An 18,205-nucleotide genomic window follows, 5' to 3' on the forward strand; every position below is an offset into this window, starting at 1 on the left:
AGGAAAGCAAACAACTAGAATATAAACTATGGATGAGTTTAGCTCCAAAATTGATTAAATGCATATAAACCAGCTAATAATTATCTTTTTAGGACTCTTGAAAAATTGCAGGAAGTAGGGTCAGAACTAAAACTGCAGGACGATAACCCGCTGACAAGTTTGGAAATCCCTGACCTAGACTAAAAGGTCTAAACAGATTTATTCAAAAACTATGGGATACATAAGATAGCTTACTTGTTGGGATGCTGAAAGGATTTCCAATGGATGGCTGACTGGTTACTTCCTGTCCAGAGGTTTTCAGTCTTGAGGCACTCGTTTCCTCATCTTTTGGACTGGGAATCATAACAGGTGATTTCTCTTTCGATGACAAAGGGCTCCCAAAGATCTTCTCCACAGAGTCTGAACCAAAGACGAACTTGGGAGGAGAGACAAAAGAGAACTTGGGAGTCTTGGTGACCTGAGCACCAAGCTCTGCCCCAGGCGACCCATCTAGTTTAGGACTGCTTTCAACCTCGGGAAGTACAGTACGCTCTTTTGTGGTTTCCTCAAGTACAGCAACTGCAGCCTTACCACAAATTGGCTCTTGGCTGAAGGCAGGTACTCTTGCGGAAAGCAGGGTGAGAAGAGTGTCTTTTTCCTGGGCAGCCTTTGCCTCTTCGAAGACTTCTTTGAACATTCTTGCCGTTTCCTCCAGTTTAAACCTTACAGCCAACTGTTCAATCTTTCCCTGGCCTTCAGCAAAATCAAAGGCACTCCAGATCCATGCTTTCTCGGATCCTTTCATGGGCTCAAGATTCATATTTGAAGCAATCCAATGGTTTGCACACAATTTCAGGACTTGATCACGCCTCATAACAAGTCTGACGCGCTTTGTTTCATAGTTTTGTAGTATTTTAAGGTCTCCTATACCTCGTTCCTTCCACTGACTAAGTTCTTTATCATAGCGGTATAGTTTGGCCCTGTGACTGAAAATGACTTGCTCGTTCTCCTCTCCTGTTGAGACCTCAACAAGATCAGGCAACGGCACAACAGGCTCAAAGTACTGACCATCTCGCTCTTCCTCTTGCGATGCTTCTTGTTCATCATCTGTGCCAACGGAAGCCTGGCTCTGGTTTAGCTTAGATGGAGACTTGGAGGGACTGAGAATAGGCTGAAAACTGAAACTAAAGCCTGTGGACGATTCGCCAAAACGGAACAAACTTTTTCCTACTGGATCAGGCTGCAAAGAGGTATTGCACACAGAAGAATCAGCATAGTTGTCAAGCGCTTCTTCTTGCAAATCATAATTATCCCATTCTAAAGCAGTTGTGGTGCTTTCAGAGTCGAGTTTGACTGTGACTGAAGAGGTACTGATACTTTCATCATCCTTGCTTTGGAAAGTCAAGAATGATTTGAGGTCTTTAAGACCAGATTTCATTTCTTCAGCTTTCTGTATAAGTTGGGCCGTTCTGCCAGTATTCACAAGCTTGTGAGGGGTCTGCAAAGGAATATCCAATAGCAGCCGCTGACACTCCTCAAATTTTAGCTTGAACTCTTCAGCAAGCTCTGGTGTTTTGAATTTTGCCGCAAGCTGTTCTAATCTGGCATCTCCGTCTGAAAAGTCATTGGCAATCCACATCCAGGCTCGGTCTGACCCAGAGAGGGGTTTCAAGTTCATTGTGGTTGTAATCCAATGATTAGCACATACCTTCAACACCTGCTCTCTCCTCATAAGAACTCGAAGTCGCCCATTCTTATTATTTTTGAGCAGCTTAAGGTTTCCAACTCCTCTTTCTTTCCATTGGCTTGTTTCTGTATCAAATCTGAAGAGTTTGACACGCTGCGAATACAAGCTTTTCTCATCTTCTTCCCCTGTAACAAGGTCAACCTTCTCAGGCATCTGAACAACTGGCTCAAACTGAATATCGTCATTATCCTCTGTTTTGTACATTTCATCATCTTGATCAGCAGAGGTATCGGTCTTGGGGGTGGAATTAATTGCTGTAAACAGCTGCTGGCCAGCCCCGGCAAAGCCTTTGAAAGTGGGATCCTCCTGGCCAAACTGAAAACTACCTTGTGAGCATGTTGCCAATTCTGCAAAACTAAAAGAGTCAGGCTTACCGGTAATGAGGGGATTATTATCATGACTACCAGTGTCTAAGGGCTCATCTGAGGAACTTGGGATTGCTTCTTTTTTCTCTCTGTGAAGTTCAGCAATATTTTTTAAGAGGTCAGATGCAGATCCATTTTGTGACTGTCCGTCTGATGCGTTTGCCTCAGATTCTGCAATGCCAAACTTGAAACCTCCAGCAGGCACTGGCATGGAAAACGAAAACACTGAACTGCTCGACTTATCAGCCTGAGATGTAGAAGACTCTACAAACTTAAAACCTTCTGAGGATGCTTTTTCTTTACTTGTACCAAACTGAAAAGCAGGACCTGGATTGAAATTGGCAGTAAATCCTGTTGCAGCAGGTTGCTTGCTAGAACTACCAAAACTGAATGAAAAAGAGGAACTTGATGGTGCAGTAGAGGTCTTGGCTTTCATATTTGGGTTTGCTGCCTGACATGAAACACACTGCCTAGCTGTACCTTCATTGCTTACCAGGCAAGTGTCACAATCCCACTGTCCCTCTTTTTTACCAAACATGGCAGCTAACTTAATGCTGCAGGGAGCTTTGCAAGAAACACATTCAGTTACCGAAGCATCATTACTCATGAAACAGGAGTCACAGTCCCATTGACCCTCTTTCTTAACAAACTGAGAGCCAAAACCAGAGCCAAAAGGTAGAACTAGAGTTGCTGGCACTTTCGCATGTTGTGGTGCTTCAGCCTGAATAGTTTTCTTATCAGCCTGAGCTGTAAGGTCAACAGCAGTTCCTGCAGAATCATTTGATCCAAATTGAAAAGAAACGGGTATTTGAGACCCAAATGCTAATCCCTTTGAGCTGACATCAGTGTCTCCAGTAAGTCCAAAAGAAAAAGATTTGGCAGGAGGAGCCACAGGTGCAGAGCCTTTAAGTTCCTCTACAGGTTTAATCTTTGCTGTAGAAGGAGCTGCACTGTTGCAGGCAACACACACTGCAGATGTGGGAGCGTTTCTTACACAGCACACATCACAGTCCCATTCACCTGTCTTCTTAGAAAACAGTGTTTTAAGATCCATTTCTTTGGATGAAACCTGAGGCTTCGGAGTTTCACATTTCTTTTTCAACTGTTGGCCATGTGGGGACACTACAGGTTTTTCCTTTGCTGTGGAAGGAGCTGCACTATTGCAGGCAACACACACCGCAGATGTGGGAGCGTTTCTTACACAGCACACATCACAGTCCCATTCACCTGTCTTCTTAGAAAACAGTGTTTTAAGATCCATTTCTTTGGATGAAACCTGAGGCTTCGGAGTTTCACATTTCTTTTTCAACTGTTGGCCATGTGGGGACACTACAGGTTTTTCCTTTGCTGTGGAAGGAGCTGCACTGTTGCAGGCAACACACACTGCAGATGTGGGAGCGTTTCTTACACAGCACACATCACAGTCCCATTCACCCTGCTTCTTGGAAAACAGTGTTTTAAGATCCATTTCTTTGGATGAAACCTGAGGTTTCGGAGTTTCATTTTTATTTTCCATTTGTTGGCCTTGTGGAGACTCTAGAATGAATTTTTGAGCTTCCTCAAAATTTAATTTAAACAGTGTGGCCTCATCCGCAGTTTTAAAACGAACGGCCAACCGCTCATTCTTGGGCATTTCATCTGCATAGTCCATAGCATACCACACCCAGGACTTGTCAGATCCAGCATTTGGTTTTAGGACCATATCTGCAGTGATATAGTGATTAGCACAGATTTTGAGAACCTGTTCCCTCCTCATCAACAGACGAACTTTCCCTGAAGTTCTGTGTTTTAGAATTTTGAGACTTCCAATGCCCCTCTCTTTCCATTCTTTAGTCTCAGGGTCGAACCGGAAGAGTTTTGCTCTCTTGCAGAACATCTCCTCTTCCTCCTCCTCACCCGTTTTTACATCAACCTTATCAGGAAGAGGCACAATGGGCTCAAAATGAGGTCCATCCTCTTCCTCTTCCACATGGGTGCTATCATTATCACTTTCCCCGCTTTTTTCTTCCCGAACCTCTGGGATTCCTAATACAGGTTTGGTTCCACTTGCAAAGCTAAATCTTTGGTCAGTGTTGCCAAAAATATTCATTTTGCTCTGAGCAGCATCGGTGAATGAAAATCCTGTGGCACTTTTACTTCCAAAAGTAAAGACTCCGCTTTGGCTAGGCGGCTGGTCTTGGGTCTGATGTTTCGGTTCTGATGGTCCTTCCGCTTTGGGAGGACTATCTGACGTCAGAAGTCCCAAAAGGCTTTCACTATTTTTCATCTGAGCTGAGGAAAAGGTGAAATCACCATCATTGGACTTGAAATTGGAGTTAAACTTGAAGGCAGTTGTTGCTGATGTTGATGGGGCACCGGCCACACCGCCAAAGTTTGGAACCTTAGGAGGTTCACCTGTGAACTGCGACCCAAGACTCATCTTGGGGTCAACAGCCTTGTTTTCACTGCTCTTGGATGGCTGAGTGGATGTATCGACACATGGCTTGGTGAAATATCCAGGCTCTGGTAATGTTGGATTGACTGTAGGTTGAGGAAAATTGTGACCATAATACTCTTCACTGTATGGGGAGAGTAAGGATGTAGCTGGTGACTCAAACCGGATGGGAGCACCAAAGACTTGCTCTTGAGGATATATGCATGCAGGAGTGGACTGAAGAGGTGGTGTGTGTGTTGATTGTTGGTAGGCATACATATGCTGCTGTGGAGGAAGACGATTCATCCCGTATACTGGGGCCTGCAGAAATAAACAAACAATACTTTGATATTGGTTCTCTGTGTTTTATCTAGGTAACTAAAACAAGTAGAGTATATTGCATTTACATGAAAATCACTCCACTACCTTTGTTGGTGTAACATTTGCAGCAGTGCGTAGAAGATACTGTGAATTATATGCTGGAGACTGGTTGTAGTACGCAGAGGGACCTGTAGTGGAAACTGAGGGAAAAAAAGAAATGAGTTTTAATTATGTCTTAAATATTGTACACACAAGTGGATCTTATTTTATTGGTGATGTCACCATTCAAGAAGTTGAACATTTTTGGTAACACTTAAACGGGTGTGCTGTCAATTTTGTATGGTCAATGACGCATTGGTTTGTCAATTTGTCCTGACAAAGACACAGACAGGTTATGATGTATTGGTTTGTCAAGGTGTCATTTTTGTATTAAAAATGTTGTAATTATTTAATTTGGATTAATTGAGCGAATGACACTTCATGACCGTTGTCATAAACATGCATAAAACCTCATTCATAGTCAGCAGCCATATCACCCTGTAGCCCAAGACTGGCTGCCCACTGAAGCTAAGCAGGGCTGAGCCTGTTTAGTACCTGGACAGGTGTCCTCCTGAGAAAATCAGGTTGCTGCTGGAAGAGGTGTTATTGAGACCAGCAGGGGGCGCTCAACCTGTGGTTTGTGTGGGTCAACACCCCAGGAAAGTGACCGGGACACTATACTTTCAAAGAGCAGGGGTGTAACTCCTGAGTAGCGGTATAACCCTGGTATCCCGGCCAAACTTTCCCAGTGGCCTATGTCCATCATGGCCTCCTAATCATGCCCATATACCAATTGGATTTATAACTCTGTTTCCCCTCCACCAATAAGCTGGTGTGTGGTGGGGCGTTCTGGCACAATATGGCTGCCGTCGCATCATCCAGGTGGATGTCATGATTATGAAGGCGTCATGTCAGTCTTATGCACACCTCTTCAAGTAAAGCGTTGCCATTTTTTTTTTTGTGGTAAACCAGAGGGTCTACCATGTGCATAGTAAAGCGATCACTAACAATAATTTTAGGTGGAAATTAATGTAAACACAGACATCAGATACCAGTCAGGTTTAAAGGGAATATAAAAAGGCAGGCCAATTGTTCTTCAGGAAGCTCAAACATGCTGCGCAACACGAGAATGAACCTCATTGTTTCTCGTATGTCAAGGGAACATGCTTGAGCCTCCATGTACCACAGCTGATGTGCGTGTTGATGAATGTTTATATGTAAATAAAAGCCTAAATTAAATCTCATCATCATAAAAAGTGATCAAGTCTCTTTATATATTTTGGACTAAACCACACAATTCATTTGGATTAGTTTTACAATCTCTTTATGAACTTTTTGAAGCATCACAGTGGTAGTTGCATAGCTGTTGATTGATGGATAGAAAGCTCTCATTTAAAACATGATTAAACTTACACTATCCAATTGGCACACATTGAGAACCACCAGTATAAACTAAAAATGTTAAAAGTTGGCAGATTTTGGGAATTAAGCAACTCATGAACTGACCAGTAAGAGGAGCACCATGGAAGGCCTGTGGTCCAGGAAATCCTTCCTGAAGTCCTTCTGCAGGATAGTTATCTCTGTACATCCTATATGAGGATGCTGTCGCTTCAGGGGAATTAAGGCGCAGGTCATGAACCTCATTCTGTGTGAGACGGAAAACAAAACATGATATTACAAACCCTAAAAGATGAAAATTGCCTGCACCAACTTCACAACGAGCTGCTGACCAGTTTCACACGGTTTAATTTCAAGCCACTAGAAAAATCATCAAAAACTAATTTCTACAACAACACTTGATTACAGTATTTATTAGACAGGACCACATAGTTAAAACAGGAAACAATGGGTAGCGCAGAGAAGGGAACAGGGAAGACAAAAGACCTCGAGCCAGGTCTTAAAGTTGGGTCGTCTGAGGCACAGCTGCACTTTAACCCTCTGGGGTCCTTCCCCTCCTTGAACTGCCACCTTAACGTGGTGGAGGGATCTGAGTACCCGAATGACCCTAGGAGCTATGTTGTCTGGGGCTATGTGCCCCTGGTAGGGTCTCCCAAGGCAAACAGCTCCTAGGTGACGGGTCAGACTAAGATCGGTTCAAAAACCCCTTATGAGAGGAATAGATTTAAGGACCGTGACGTCGCCCGGTAGTCAGGAGTCAGGCCCGGGGTTGGGGCTCGTATGCGAGCGCCTGGTGGCCGGGCCTCACCCCACGGGGTCCGGCCAGGCTCAGCCCGAAGGAGCGACGTGGGGCCGCCGTCCCGTGGGCTCACCACCTGCAGGAAGAACCATATGGAGCTGGTGCAGAGAGGAACGGGCGGCAGTCGAAGGCGGGGGCCTCGATGACCCGATCCCTGGACAAGGAGACTAGCCTTAGGGATGTGGAACATCACCTCGCTGGCAGGGAAGGAGCCTGAGATTGCGCGTGAGGTTGAGAGGTACCGACTAGAGATAGTCGGGATCACCTCTACGCATGGCTTGGGCTCTGGAACCACACTCCTTGAGAGAGGATGGACTCTCCACCACTCTGGAGTTGCCCATGGTGAAAGGCGACGGGCTGGAGTGGGTTTGCCTATAGCCCCCAAGCTCAGCCGCCATGTGTTGCAGTTTACCTTGGTGAACAAGAGGGTCGTTTCCCTGCGCCTACTGGTCGGGGATAGGTCTCTCACTGTCGTGTGTGACTACGGGCCAAACGGCAGTGCAGAGTACCTGGCCTTCTTGGGGTCTCTGGGAGGGGTGCTGGAAAGTGCTCCGACTAGGGACTCCGTCGCTCTACTGGAGGACTTCAACGCTCACGTGGGCAACAACAGTAACACCTGGAGGGGCGTGATTGGGAGGAACGGCCCTCCCGACCTGAACCCGAGCGGTGTTCAGTTTTTGGACTTCTGTGCTAGTTACAGTTTGTCCATAACGAACACCATGTTCAGGCATAAGGGTGTCCACCAGTGCACGTGGCAACAGGACACCCTAGGTCCTAGGTCAATTATCGGCTTTGTGGTCGTTTCATCGGACCTGCGGCCGTATGTCTTGGACACTCGGGTGAAGAGAGGGGCGGAGCGGTCAACGGATCACCACCTGGTGGTGAGTTGGATCTGAAGGCGGGGGAGGAGGCTGGACAGATTCTGCAGACCCAAGCGTACTGTAAAAGTTTGCTGGGAACGTTTGGCCGAATCTCCAGTCAGAGAGATCTTCAACTCTCACCTCCAGCAGAGCTACGACCAGATCCCGAGAGAGGCTGAAGATATTGAGTCTGAGTGGACCATGTTCTCCACCTCCATTGTTGAAGCAGCTGCTCGGAGCTGTGGCTGTAAGTTCTCCGGTCCCTGACGAGGCAGAAATCCCCGAACCCGGTGGTGGACACAGGAAGTACAGGATGCCGTCAAGCTGAAGAGGGAGTCCTATCGGGCCTGGTTGGCTTGTGGGACTCCGGAGGCAGCTGACAGGTACTGGCAGGCCAAGCGGACTGCGGCCTGTGTGGTTGTGGAGGCAAAAACTCGGGCCTGGGAGGAATTCAGTGAAGCCATGGAGAAGGACTATAGGCTGGCCTCGAAGAGATTCTGGCAAACTTAGTAGAGGGAAACAGTCCCCTACCAACGCTGTTTACAGTGGAGGTGGGCGGCTGTTGACCTCAATCATGTCATCCCCCCCTGGGGATGTCGTCGGATGGTGGAAGGAATACTTCCTCCTTAATCCCGCAGTCACGCCTTCCGTTGAGGAAGCAGAGGCTGAGGGCTCAGAGGTCGACTCGTCCATCACCCTAGCTGAGGTCACCGAGGTAGTCAAGAAACTCCTCAGTGGCAAGGCACCGGGGGTGGATGAGATCCGCCCTGAATACCTCAAGTCTCTGGATGCTGTGGGGCTGTCTTGGTTGACACACCTCTGCAGCATCGCGTGGCGGTCAGGGACAGTGCCTCTGGGATGGCAGACCGGGGTGGTTCCTCTTTTTAAGAAGGGGGACCGGAGGGTGTGTTCCAACTACAGGGGATCACACTTCTCAGCCTCCCTGGGAAAGTCTATGCCAGGGTACTGGAGAGGAGAATATGGCCGATAGTGGAACCTCGGATTAAGGAGGAACAGTGCGGTTTTTGTCTGGGCCATTGAACACTGGACCAGCTCTATACCCTCTACAGGGTGCTGGAGGGTTCATGGGAGTTTGCCCAACCAGTCCACATGTGTTTTGTGGATTTGGAGAAGGCATTCAACTGTGTCCCCCGAGGCGGCCTGTGGAGGGTGCTCCGGGAATATGGGGTCCGGGGCCCTTTGCTAAGGGCTGTCCGGTCCCTGTATGAACGAAGCAGGAGCTTGGTTCGCATTGCCGGTAGTAAGTCAGACTTCTTCCCGGTGCATGTTGGACTCCGGCAGGGCTGCCCTTTGTCACCGGTTCTGTTCATAATTTTAATGGACAGAATTTCTAGGCGCAGCCAGGGGCCGGAGGGTGTCTGGTTTGGGGACCACACGATTTCGTCTCTGCTCTTTGTGGATGATGTTGTCGTGTTGGCCCCTTCACACCAGGACCTTCAGCATGCACTAGGAAGGTTTGCAGCCGAGTGTGAAGCGGCTGGGATGAGATTTAGCACCTCCAAATTCGAGGCCATGGTCCTCAGCCGGAAAAGGGTTGCTTGCTCACTTCAGGTTGGTGGAGAGATCCTTCCTGAAGTAGAGGAGTTCAAGTATCTTGGGGATTTGTTCACGAGTGAGGAAAGGATGGAACGGGAGATTGACAGACAGATCGGTGCAGCTTCTGCAGTAATGAGGTCGATGTATCGGTCTGTCGTTGTGAAGAAGGAGCTGAGCCGTAAGGCAAAACTCTCGATTTACCAGTCAATCTACATTTCTACTCTCACCTATGGTCATGAGCTTTTGGGTCATGACTGAAAGGACAAGATCCCGGATATAGGCGGCCGAAATGAGCTTTCTCCGCAGGGTGGCTGGGCGATCCCTTAGAGAAAGAGTGAGAATCTCGGTCACTCGGAAGGAGCTCAGAGTAGAGCCGCCGTTTTTAGCTCTCTTTTATTCTGCTATTTCCCCATTGGTTTCCGCCCATAAAGAAACGTGGAAAGCTGATATGGATCTTTTTGTCTCCATATCGCCACAGCATCTTTGATCATTATTTTACTGTTTATCACTGTAAAGCAGCTTTGAAACAATACGTATTGTATGAAGTGATAAATAAAGATGACTTGAGTGATTCTCATCCTGACTTTGCAGATACACAGAGCACAAGTAAAAAACATTAATAAAACCTCAAAATCATGTTCACAGAATCGAAGGTAAGTTCCCATTTGTCAGTGGCAAAGCAAAAGCAAACACTGACTGATTCTGCTACAAGCGGTGGATGTGTGACTTGCCTTCAAGGACTCGACCTGCTGGCACAGCATCTGCAGGAGTGACTTTTGGTCCTCGGCCCAGTGAGGAGTCGTTTTGGGTGAGAACTGGAGAAGGGAACAACAGTCAGGAACCGCAACGCTATGTAAACAGCAAGCAAAGCTTCTGCAGAAGCATCAGTGCCATGACATACCATGGATCTTTTCGATGGAGATGTGGAACTTTTGGATGGAGACGGAGTGGAGAACTTCACATGTGGCTCAGTGGGCTGACCGGGGCTGGACGTCAGCGGATAGTCCACATGATCTTCGTCCCGCTCGTCATCTTCTGCAAGCTGATGGTTAACCTCGTTCAGCCTATCCATCACATCCTCCATAGATACAGGCAACTTAAAAAATTAAGAGACAGATTTAAAGAACTAGTTCATTCAAAACACAAGCTTTCTAGAAATCCTGAAGACCATGATTAACTTCTTCAGGTGTGTTTGTTTAATGCTAGAGCTGAACTTTGCAGGACAGTGGCCCTCCAGGGTCAGATCTGAGGAACCCTGGAGTAAAGTGAGCAGCGCAAACATCAGAGGTGTTTAACATACCTTGTCCATGTCTTCTGGACTGGCCTGATAAATCTTTGTGAGGTATTTCCTGAACTGCAGGAGGAAGTTGGTGCACCTGCCCTGCGTCTCGTCCATCCCGTTTCCCACCTCCTCCGACAGCCTCTGATAGATCTGCCCATCAACACACATCCACAAACTCATCAGGTCAGGGTCATTCACAGGCCGATAATAATCACTTTACTTCTGATGCTGAACCGGTGTGAATGTCGTCCAGAGAAAGCGCTGTTACCTTAGCAAGATGCCAGTTAGACAAGGTGCTGTTGAGCTTCTCCAGCTTTGCGATGGCCTCGACAGTGTTGCCCTCGATGTCAAGCAGTATGGCAGAGCTTATGGCGGCCTCTTCCTCATATACTCGCACTTGAGAAGCCTGAAGACAAAGAGACCATTAGAGACAAACAACCATATGAATCAGAAGCAGGAAGAGAGTACATACCTGTAAGTCTTTACTGTGAAGGTGCATGAACATCGGCTCCAGAGGTTCAGGAATACTGTGTTTGTTTCGGATTTTCTCAAGCAAGGGAAGCACAACTTTCCAGTAGTGCACACTGCGGCCTGCATAGTCCTTCTGATCATAGTAAGAGTTTACCCGGTTCCCCTGTCAAACACACACCTGCTCAGTCAGAACAAGTAATAATAAATTCATTATTTGTTACATTTTTCAGCGCTGGTACTACTCGATTATCAGTGCTGCATTTGACACTGTCGATCACGACATACTTATTGACGCGTCCACATCAGACGTACCACATCAGTGAGATGCTGAGCCCAGTGGATGAGCAGCGCCGGCTGAAGGCCGTGTTTCTCTCCGGCGCGAAGCGTGCCGAGACCGTGCTGAACCAGCATCCGCAGTTTAGCCGACGTCCCAGGCCTGTCACACACACCAGAAAACACTGCAGTCAGACACAGAGTCGTGCGTCAGGCTCACACTCACAGCAGGGTAGTTACTCACAGTACTCTCTTGTGGATCAGACGGTAGACGGCGTCCCACCACTCGCGCTGCTTGGCGGAGGACAGGAGCCTGATGATGTGCAGAGGCAAACACCGGGGCTGATGCGGTGAGGAGCACGAGGACATCCGTGCCGTCTCCTGCAGCTGCGTCTGACTGCTGAACACAACGCCGCACAAGAACACCTGCAACACACCACATATACACAGCGGATCTGATGAAGCACCGAGCTGTAACTCTGAGATCGACCCACTTCCACAGTCCAAATAAGCATGTTAGGGAGATATTTACTAGGGCTGGGTAATAAATATCGATTTCTCGATATTAATCGATTCTCATTTTTACGAACCGATATCTATTCTTAAGTCTCAAGAATCGATTAGTCATCCTGTTTCATTTGAATGAATGGGACATTGTATCGCGGCTGCGCGCATCCAAAAAAAAAAAAAAAAAAAAAAAAAAAAAAAAAAAAAAAATCGCAATAATCTTTGTCCTTTGTTAATATTGATATGAAACAAAGTATCAAATTTAAAATTACGTCCATTTTCTTTAGAAATTCAAAAACACAAATAGCGTTTTGTCGCTGTGGCGTGAGATCGCTCTGGAGAAGCAGCAGCGCTGATCTCTCTTCCGGCTCAATAATACCAGTCACAGCGCCAAATAAACATGAATGAGCATCTGAAAGTGTGTTAAAGATAGGGATGTCCCGATACCACTTTTTCACTTCCGATACCGATGCCGCACCTTTGGCTTTTGCCGATACCGATATTAGTCCGATATTTTTTTTTTCGTGGTCCGACGTGCCGTATACGGCCCACAGGGTGGTTTATAGGTTTAACTTTGTGAAAGACAAAACAAAACAAACACAAAAGTAAACATAATACATATCTTTGGAAAGCTGAGAAACTCGTGATTCGAACGACGTAAACCATTTTAAGATACAATCAACACAGCGGGCACAATCTGTCTCTTTGTCAGACCACCAACAGCCAAAACAAACCAACACAAACTGGAAGAAACTCACCAATTAGCCATCTGTTAGTCCACATTCCAACAAAAATGGTTTGGTTTCACTGTAAAGCGTCCATACAATCCAATTTGAAGAAGTTTTTAGTCCAAAACAATTGTATGAATAAACATCCATGGAATGTAAATAGTAGCATTTCGCGTTAGCCGACAGCGCTATCACAACTTCGACGCACTAATGCTACGTTTACACCGGACGCGAATAGGGCGTCAGGCGCGAATGATTTCAATGTTAAGTCAATGCAAAGACGCTTTACGCGCGTGAAAAATTCCTGCGGCGCGAATGAGGCGTGGAGCGCGGCGCGGAAGACGCGAATACGCCTCATTCGCGTGTCAAGTTGGCGTGAATGACGCGAATTGAGCGTTGTGCATTCACGCATTTGACGCGAATTCGCGTCTGCCGCCCGAGTTGAAAAATCTGAACTTTGGCGTGAATTCGCGCCGCGTTAACCAATCAGGAGCCTAGCTGCTTGCTCACGTGGTGAAGTGTCTGGATGCTTCAATAAATTATTTTGTTAATATGACTAAATGCATGGTGGGATTATGCACAACAAAGCAAATGTTTCATCCCTTAAAACTTTATTTCTATATACGAGACATGTTCATTTTGTATTGAATGTTATTCATTCCATATCTAGAAATAGTATTATGTTGTAAAGACAATCAACATATGTGCATAAATTCGTGTCTGGACGTGAGAGAGAGAAAAAAAAAAATCACAGGACAGGTTAATAACTTTTGAAGGCTGGCTCTATTTATCATCAAAACAAAAATAAATGACAGCTAGATTAGATGGATGAGGGGCCGGGCGAGGGTGATCCTCGCTCAGATGCGGGAAAACAGGTCATCAAACTGGGCGCGTGACAGGCGGAAGTACCGCTGACAGCGGCCGTCATCCAGCGCAGCTCCTGGAGCGAGCAAATGGTGAAACTCGCCAAACGGTTCGGCTCCGAAGGGTCCGGTGGACACAAATATACGGCGACGATGATCCCCACGCCGCTGTTCTGCTCTCCAGAGTAAATACAGAGAGGTAACTCTCTTGATGAATGCTCGGTCGACATAAAAACAATGACCGCCAACGGATTTTGATTCTGACGCGCGTAAATTTCACTTCAAACTTTACGCGCGCCAGTTTCGCTCTTGACACGCGAATTAACACTAGTGGTCAAGCGTCAAACTAGACGCGTCAGGCGCGAATTTGACGCGCGATTCGCGTCCGGTGTGATGTGAACGTAGCATATAATACACTATTGATCCGTCTAACTTCAGTTGAAACGTAAACATTGGAGAAAAAAGAATGTCAAAATGGCCACTGACCCATGAACTATTGATTGACAGGTCATTTTAGCCAATTGGCGAGTGTTAGGGGTGTCTTCTAAACTCCAACAGCCAACGAGCGTGCCTGGTGAAGATCGCCTACCTCTCTTTGAGTGACAGTTTATCTATCCAGTTGCAATAGAGAATGAAATGACGCTATTTTCTGATAGCCAATGAATTTCTGAAAAGACTGAAATGCAGCTTTTGTTGGTGGAATCATCCGATTACATTAGAATCCGTGCGCAAAGCGAGAGTGATTCTCTGCGCGCGTGTGCGTAAACACAACAATCATCACGTGACAGGCTGCGCCGCTAAACTGGATATCGCTCATATTTTTTTTCTCCCCTCCGATATCCGATCTAGCGTTCTGGGCCGGTATCGGCGCGATACCGATCCCGTGGATCGGATCGGGACATCCCTAGTTAAAGATAGAGTACAACTTATCCAAATCCGTATCATGTCACATTGATTCGCTCAATCAGCGTTTCAACCATGGAAAGACGTCAGTTAAACAGCTCGTAATCAATGTCATGTATCGTCATATTTACCCCAGAAAAAAAAAACCCACATCAACTCGTTAGTCCACACTCGTTAGTGTTCTTCAATATTTAATGCATATTTGAATAAATCGGGCAAGTTTTTATGACAGCCACCATTTAAATGTTTTTATTTCATATAATCTTATTATATAAATAAATAAAAGTGTAATTTAAGTGTATGTATAGCTACAAAACAGTTAATTATTACCTTCATATTAGGCTAATGAAGTCAAACTAGACTCCCATAGTTTACAGCATTTAATAGATTTGATTCCCTTGAGAAAAATTGCCATTTATTGTAACTGATATCCAAAATAATCGATATTGAATCGAATCAAATCGTAATCCGAATCGAATTGCAAGCTTGTGAATCGAAATCGAATCGAATTGTGAAATTTGTCTCAATACCCAGCCCTAATATTTACAGCATTATACAAATCACAGGCATTAATTACTGCATTATCTAAAGTAGAATTTTGAAAGGCTTTATCAGTTATAAATGAATACCTACATTATGCAACAACAAATACAAAAAGACTGTGCATGTTTCATAAAAGCCAAATGTAGGTGAATGTTTCCCCTATGCCTCATTGAGGATGAGAAGAGGGGTGGACGCACCTCCAGGTCGAGCAGGCAGATGGACTCGGGTGAGTTGGTGTCTAGTTTGGAGGTCTCGAGCGTGAGGCGAGGGAAGAGCTGCTTGAGCCAGCGCTGCAGGCTGACACTCTGCTCCATCAGCGCCCACTGCAGGCCGAGCCACGCCAGGTGCTGAAGATCGCCCGCGTGCAACAGCACCGCACCTGCGTGAACACACACACCCCGCTGTCAGCACACAGTTCTGTACGGTTCAACACTCACATGACCAGTGGATTATTGCAAATTTTAACCATTATAGAACAAAAGTTGATCATTTGTATGTGTTTGGGCAAGGAGATGCGAAAGAACTTGGCACTTGTACGCTGTAATCTGTGCACACACCTGAGAGAGGCACGAACACAGAATTCAGTTCTTTCACATCTCCTTGCATTCTCTCAAAATAACTGCAGCCTCGGTGAATATCCTCAAACACACTCTGTCTTAAGTGAAAGTTAACATTTGAGAAAGATATTCGATGTGTATCATTATATTGGATCCGTGCATTCGGTCTTAAAGGTTTAGTTCGCCCAAAAATTAAAATTCTGTGTTCAGTTTCTAACCCTGATGTCATTCTTATCCTATAAAACTTTATTTTTGTGTAGTTTATTTTTTGATACACAAATTAAGAAGTTTTAAATGAAATCAGAGAAGTTTCTGTCCCTCCATTGGCAGTCCATGCAACAAAGCGATTGTAAAACAAATCCATATGAGTTTCCTGAAGAGACTCAATACCTCTGTAATGTCGTAAGCTAAAATAAAAAAATTAATTTAGGCTTTTATTCACATATAAAAATTAATCAGCAAAAATAAACAGTAGCTCAACAGTACATGTTTGGTGCACAAGAATGAACCTCGTTGGTTCTTGCTGAAGCTCAAACGTGTAAATTACTATTTTAATGTTTGGGTGAACTAACCCTTTAAAGTGACTGCTGCTGTCTGACTTTTGTGATCGGTTGCAGCACTAGACCGGACTGGATCAAGAGTTCGTGACACTCACCGCTGTCCCACTTGGCCAGATCCTCGGCTCTGGGCGCGTGTGCGCTGACCATGTGCATCTCGTCGTTGCAGATGAAGGAGAGCTGGTCGTGCTCCTTTGAGTCGAAGAGCATGTCGAACAGAAGACTCGGCCCGTTCCGGTTCCCGAACGCCTCCACCACCTCCTTCAGCAGCTGCTCCACGTCCCGGCTCAGATTCAACAGCATGTGACCCGCCTGACTCTGGCGGTCCGAGGCCAGCAGCTCCAAAGGCTCATAGGATAGCTTCTCACCATTCAACCTCTTGACTTTGGGTCTCGGAGCCTGAGGAAATCATGGATATTTCACCATACAGTGGCCGATCACAGGAGCTGCATGAAGCAGAGGAAGCACACATCATACCTGATAGGCCACGAGGTAACAGACAGCCGCTAAATCCCGTACGGCCCTCCACTCCCGCGCCCTGTCCTGCGCCGTCTTCAGAAGCAGCGTCCCGGCGTACAGGTACAGCTGAGCCCTCGTCTCCGTGAACACCTCCGACAGCTCGTCCAGAGTCTTCGTGGCCGTGTTCTTCAGAGACTGCATCAAATGGTCCAAGCTGGACAAAAACATGGAGTGAACATTTCATGAATGCGCGAGTCTGCTGACTGAAGCACTGACGTTACCTAGCAGGCTAACACTGAAGGACATCGATGAGTCTGGGTGAAAACTGCCATCAATTACCAGCCAAAGTGGATCTATCAACTTATTGCGCTCAATTAAAAATGATTAATTTATTGTAAAGATTTTCTTTCTGACATAGAACCCGTAGAGCAAAAACAAAAAGACTAAGAGGTCACGCCCTGAAAAACAACCCCACACCATAATCCCCCCTCCACCAAACTTTACACTTGGAACAATGCAGTCAGCCAAACCCAGACTCGTTCATCGGCTTGCCCGACAGAGACGCGAATGTTCACTGAATGGCTCTTCTGAGGTAAATGGGGTGTTACGTGACATTGCTCTCAAGTTGTTTTATTGACGTCTTTCCGTGGTTGAAACACTGATTGAGCGACTGCATGAGACATGATTGATTTCAGTAAGTTGTTCCTTCTGATGTTCATTAGCTGCTGTAACTAGTAGTTAGAGAAAGAGATGATCGGTTCTATAGCGATCCTTCACCACACATTAAAGGGATTATAAGATTATATGTTGAGTTTGTGAAGTCTTGGCGCATGTGTGTGCAGTGTTGTGATTGTGGCGTACCTCCAGAGAGCATCGGCGCTCTCCTTGCAGCTCTTCTCCTTCAGCGTCAGTCGGACGCGGCTGCAGAGCGCCAGCAGCAGCTCCTTGTGAAACTTGCGCGACACCTGCTCGTTCGACACCACGCGCGGCTGGCGGAGATACTCCTGAAACACAGAAGAGTGGTGATGTAAATCTGCGTATCATCCGGGTAGAAGTGATACCCAAGACCATATTTCCTGATGATTTGCCCAAGAGGAAACATGTAAATGTTAAATAGAATTGGACCCAACACTGAACCCTGAGGTTAAGAGCTTGTGTAACATACAGTGATGTGAATAAGTTTGGACACCCATGCTAAAGTTACCTAAAAAGAGGAATAAAAAAAATCATCTTTTGGATATTGATCTTAATGCCTTAATTAGAAAAATGAGGAAAACTCCACAGATTGGCATGGGTACTTTCCATAAGATCATCTTTCAATGCAAATCAAACCAGCTATTAGGCTAACTGAAGTAAAACCATGCCAATCTCTAGGTGTGGTGAAGGTGTGTGATGATGTGGGGATATTTTAATCCCAAAGGTCAAGGGAACTTTATCAGGATGCATATTATCCTGGATCCATGAAATAACTGGCTTTTAAAAATAAAAATCTGCCTGACTCTATGGGAATTTAACATAGGGGGGCAATGACTTATGCACCCTGTATTTTAAGGAAAAACATTTATTTATTTATGATACATTATT

The 18,205-nt window shown here is 46.0% G+C and overlaps 1 protein-coding gene across 3 annotated transcripts in view; it reads right to left on the reverse strand.

The window, feature by feature from the left end:
- LOC148978149 (E3 SUMO-protein ligase RanBP2-like) overlaps nucleotides 1–18,205 on the reverse strand; it is a 37,754-nt gene that overhangs the window by 14,783 nt on the left and 4,766 nt on the right. For all 3 annotated transcript variants that reach the window (XM_089133564.1, XM_089133563.1, XM_089133565.1), the window contains exons 6-19: nucleotides 17,483–17,625; nucleotides 16,640–16,835; nucleotides 16,261–16,561; nucleotides 15,246–15,427; nucleotides 11,749–11,930; nucleotides 11,544–11,667; nucleotides 11,233–11,394; nucleotides 11,029–11,166; nucleotides 10,779–10,910; nucleotides 10,380–10,574; nucleotides 10,210–10,293; nucleotides 6,371–6,509; nucleotides 4,931–5,025; nucleotides 235–4,825 (exon numbers count right to left, since the gene is read on the reverse strand). In XM_089133564.1, the coding sequence (XP_088989690.1) occupies nucleotides 235–4,825; nucleotides 4,931–5,025; nucleotides 6,371–6,509; nucleotides 10,210–10,293; nucleotides 10,380–10,574; nucleotides 10,779–10,910; nucleotides 11,029–11,166; nucleotides 11,233–11,394; nucleotides 11,544–11,667; nucleotides 11,749–11,930; nucleotides 15,246–15,427; nucleotides 16,261–16,561; nucleotides 16,640–16,835; nucleotides 17,483–17,625 (6,664 nt within the window). The remainder of the gene's footprint in view (nucleotides 1–234; nucleotides 4,826–4,930; nucleotides 5,026–6,370; nucleotides 6,510–10,209; nucleotides 10,294–10,379; nucleotides 10,575–10,778; nucleotides 10,911–11,028; nucleotides 11,167–11,232; nucleotides 11,395–11,543; nucleotides 11,668–11,748; nucleotides 11,931–15,245; nucleotides 15,428–16,260; nucleotides 16,562–16,639; nucleotides 16,836–17,482; nucleotides 17,626–18,205) is intronic.

The sequence above is a fragment of the Pimephales promelas genome, chromosome 7 (assembly GCF_988280905.1).
Source record: "Pimephales promelas chromosome 7, fPimPro1.hap1.1, whole genome shotgun sequence".
In the NCBI taxonomy this organism is placed as follows: domain Eukaryota; kingdom Metazoa; phylum Chordata; class Actinopteri; order Cypriniformes; family Leuciscidae; genus Pimephales; species Pimephales promelas.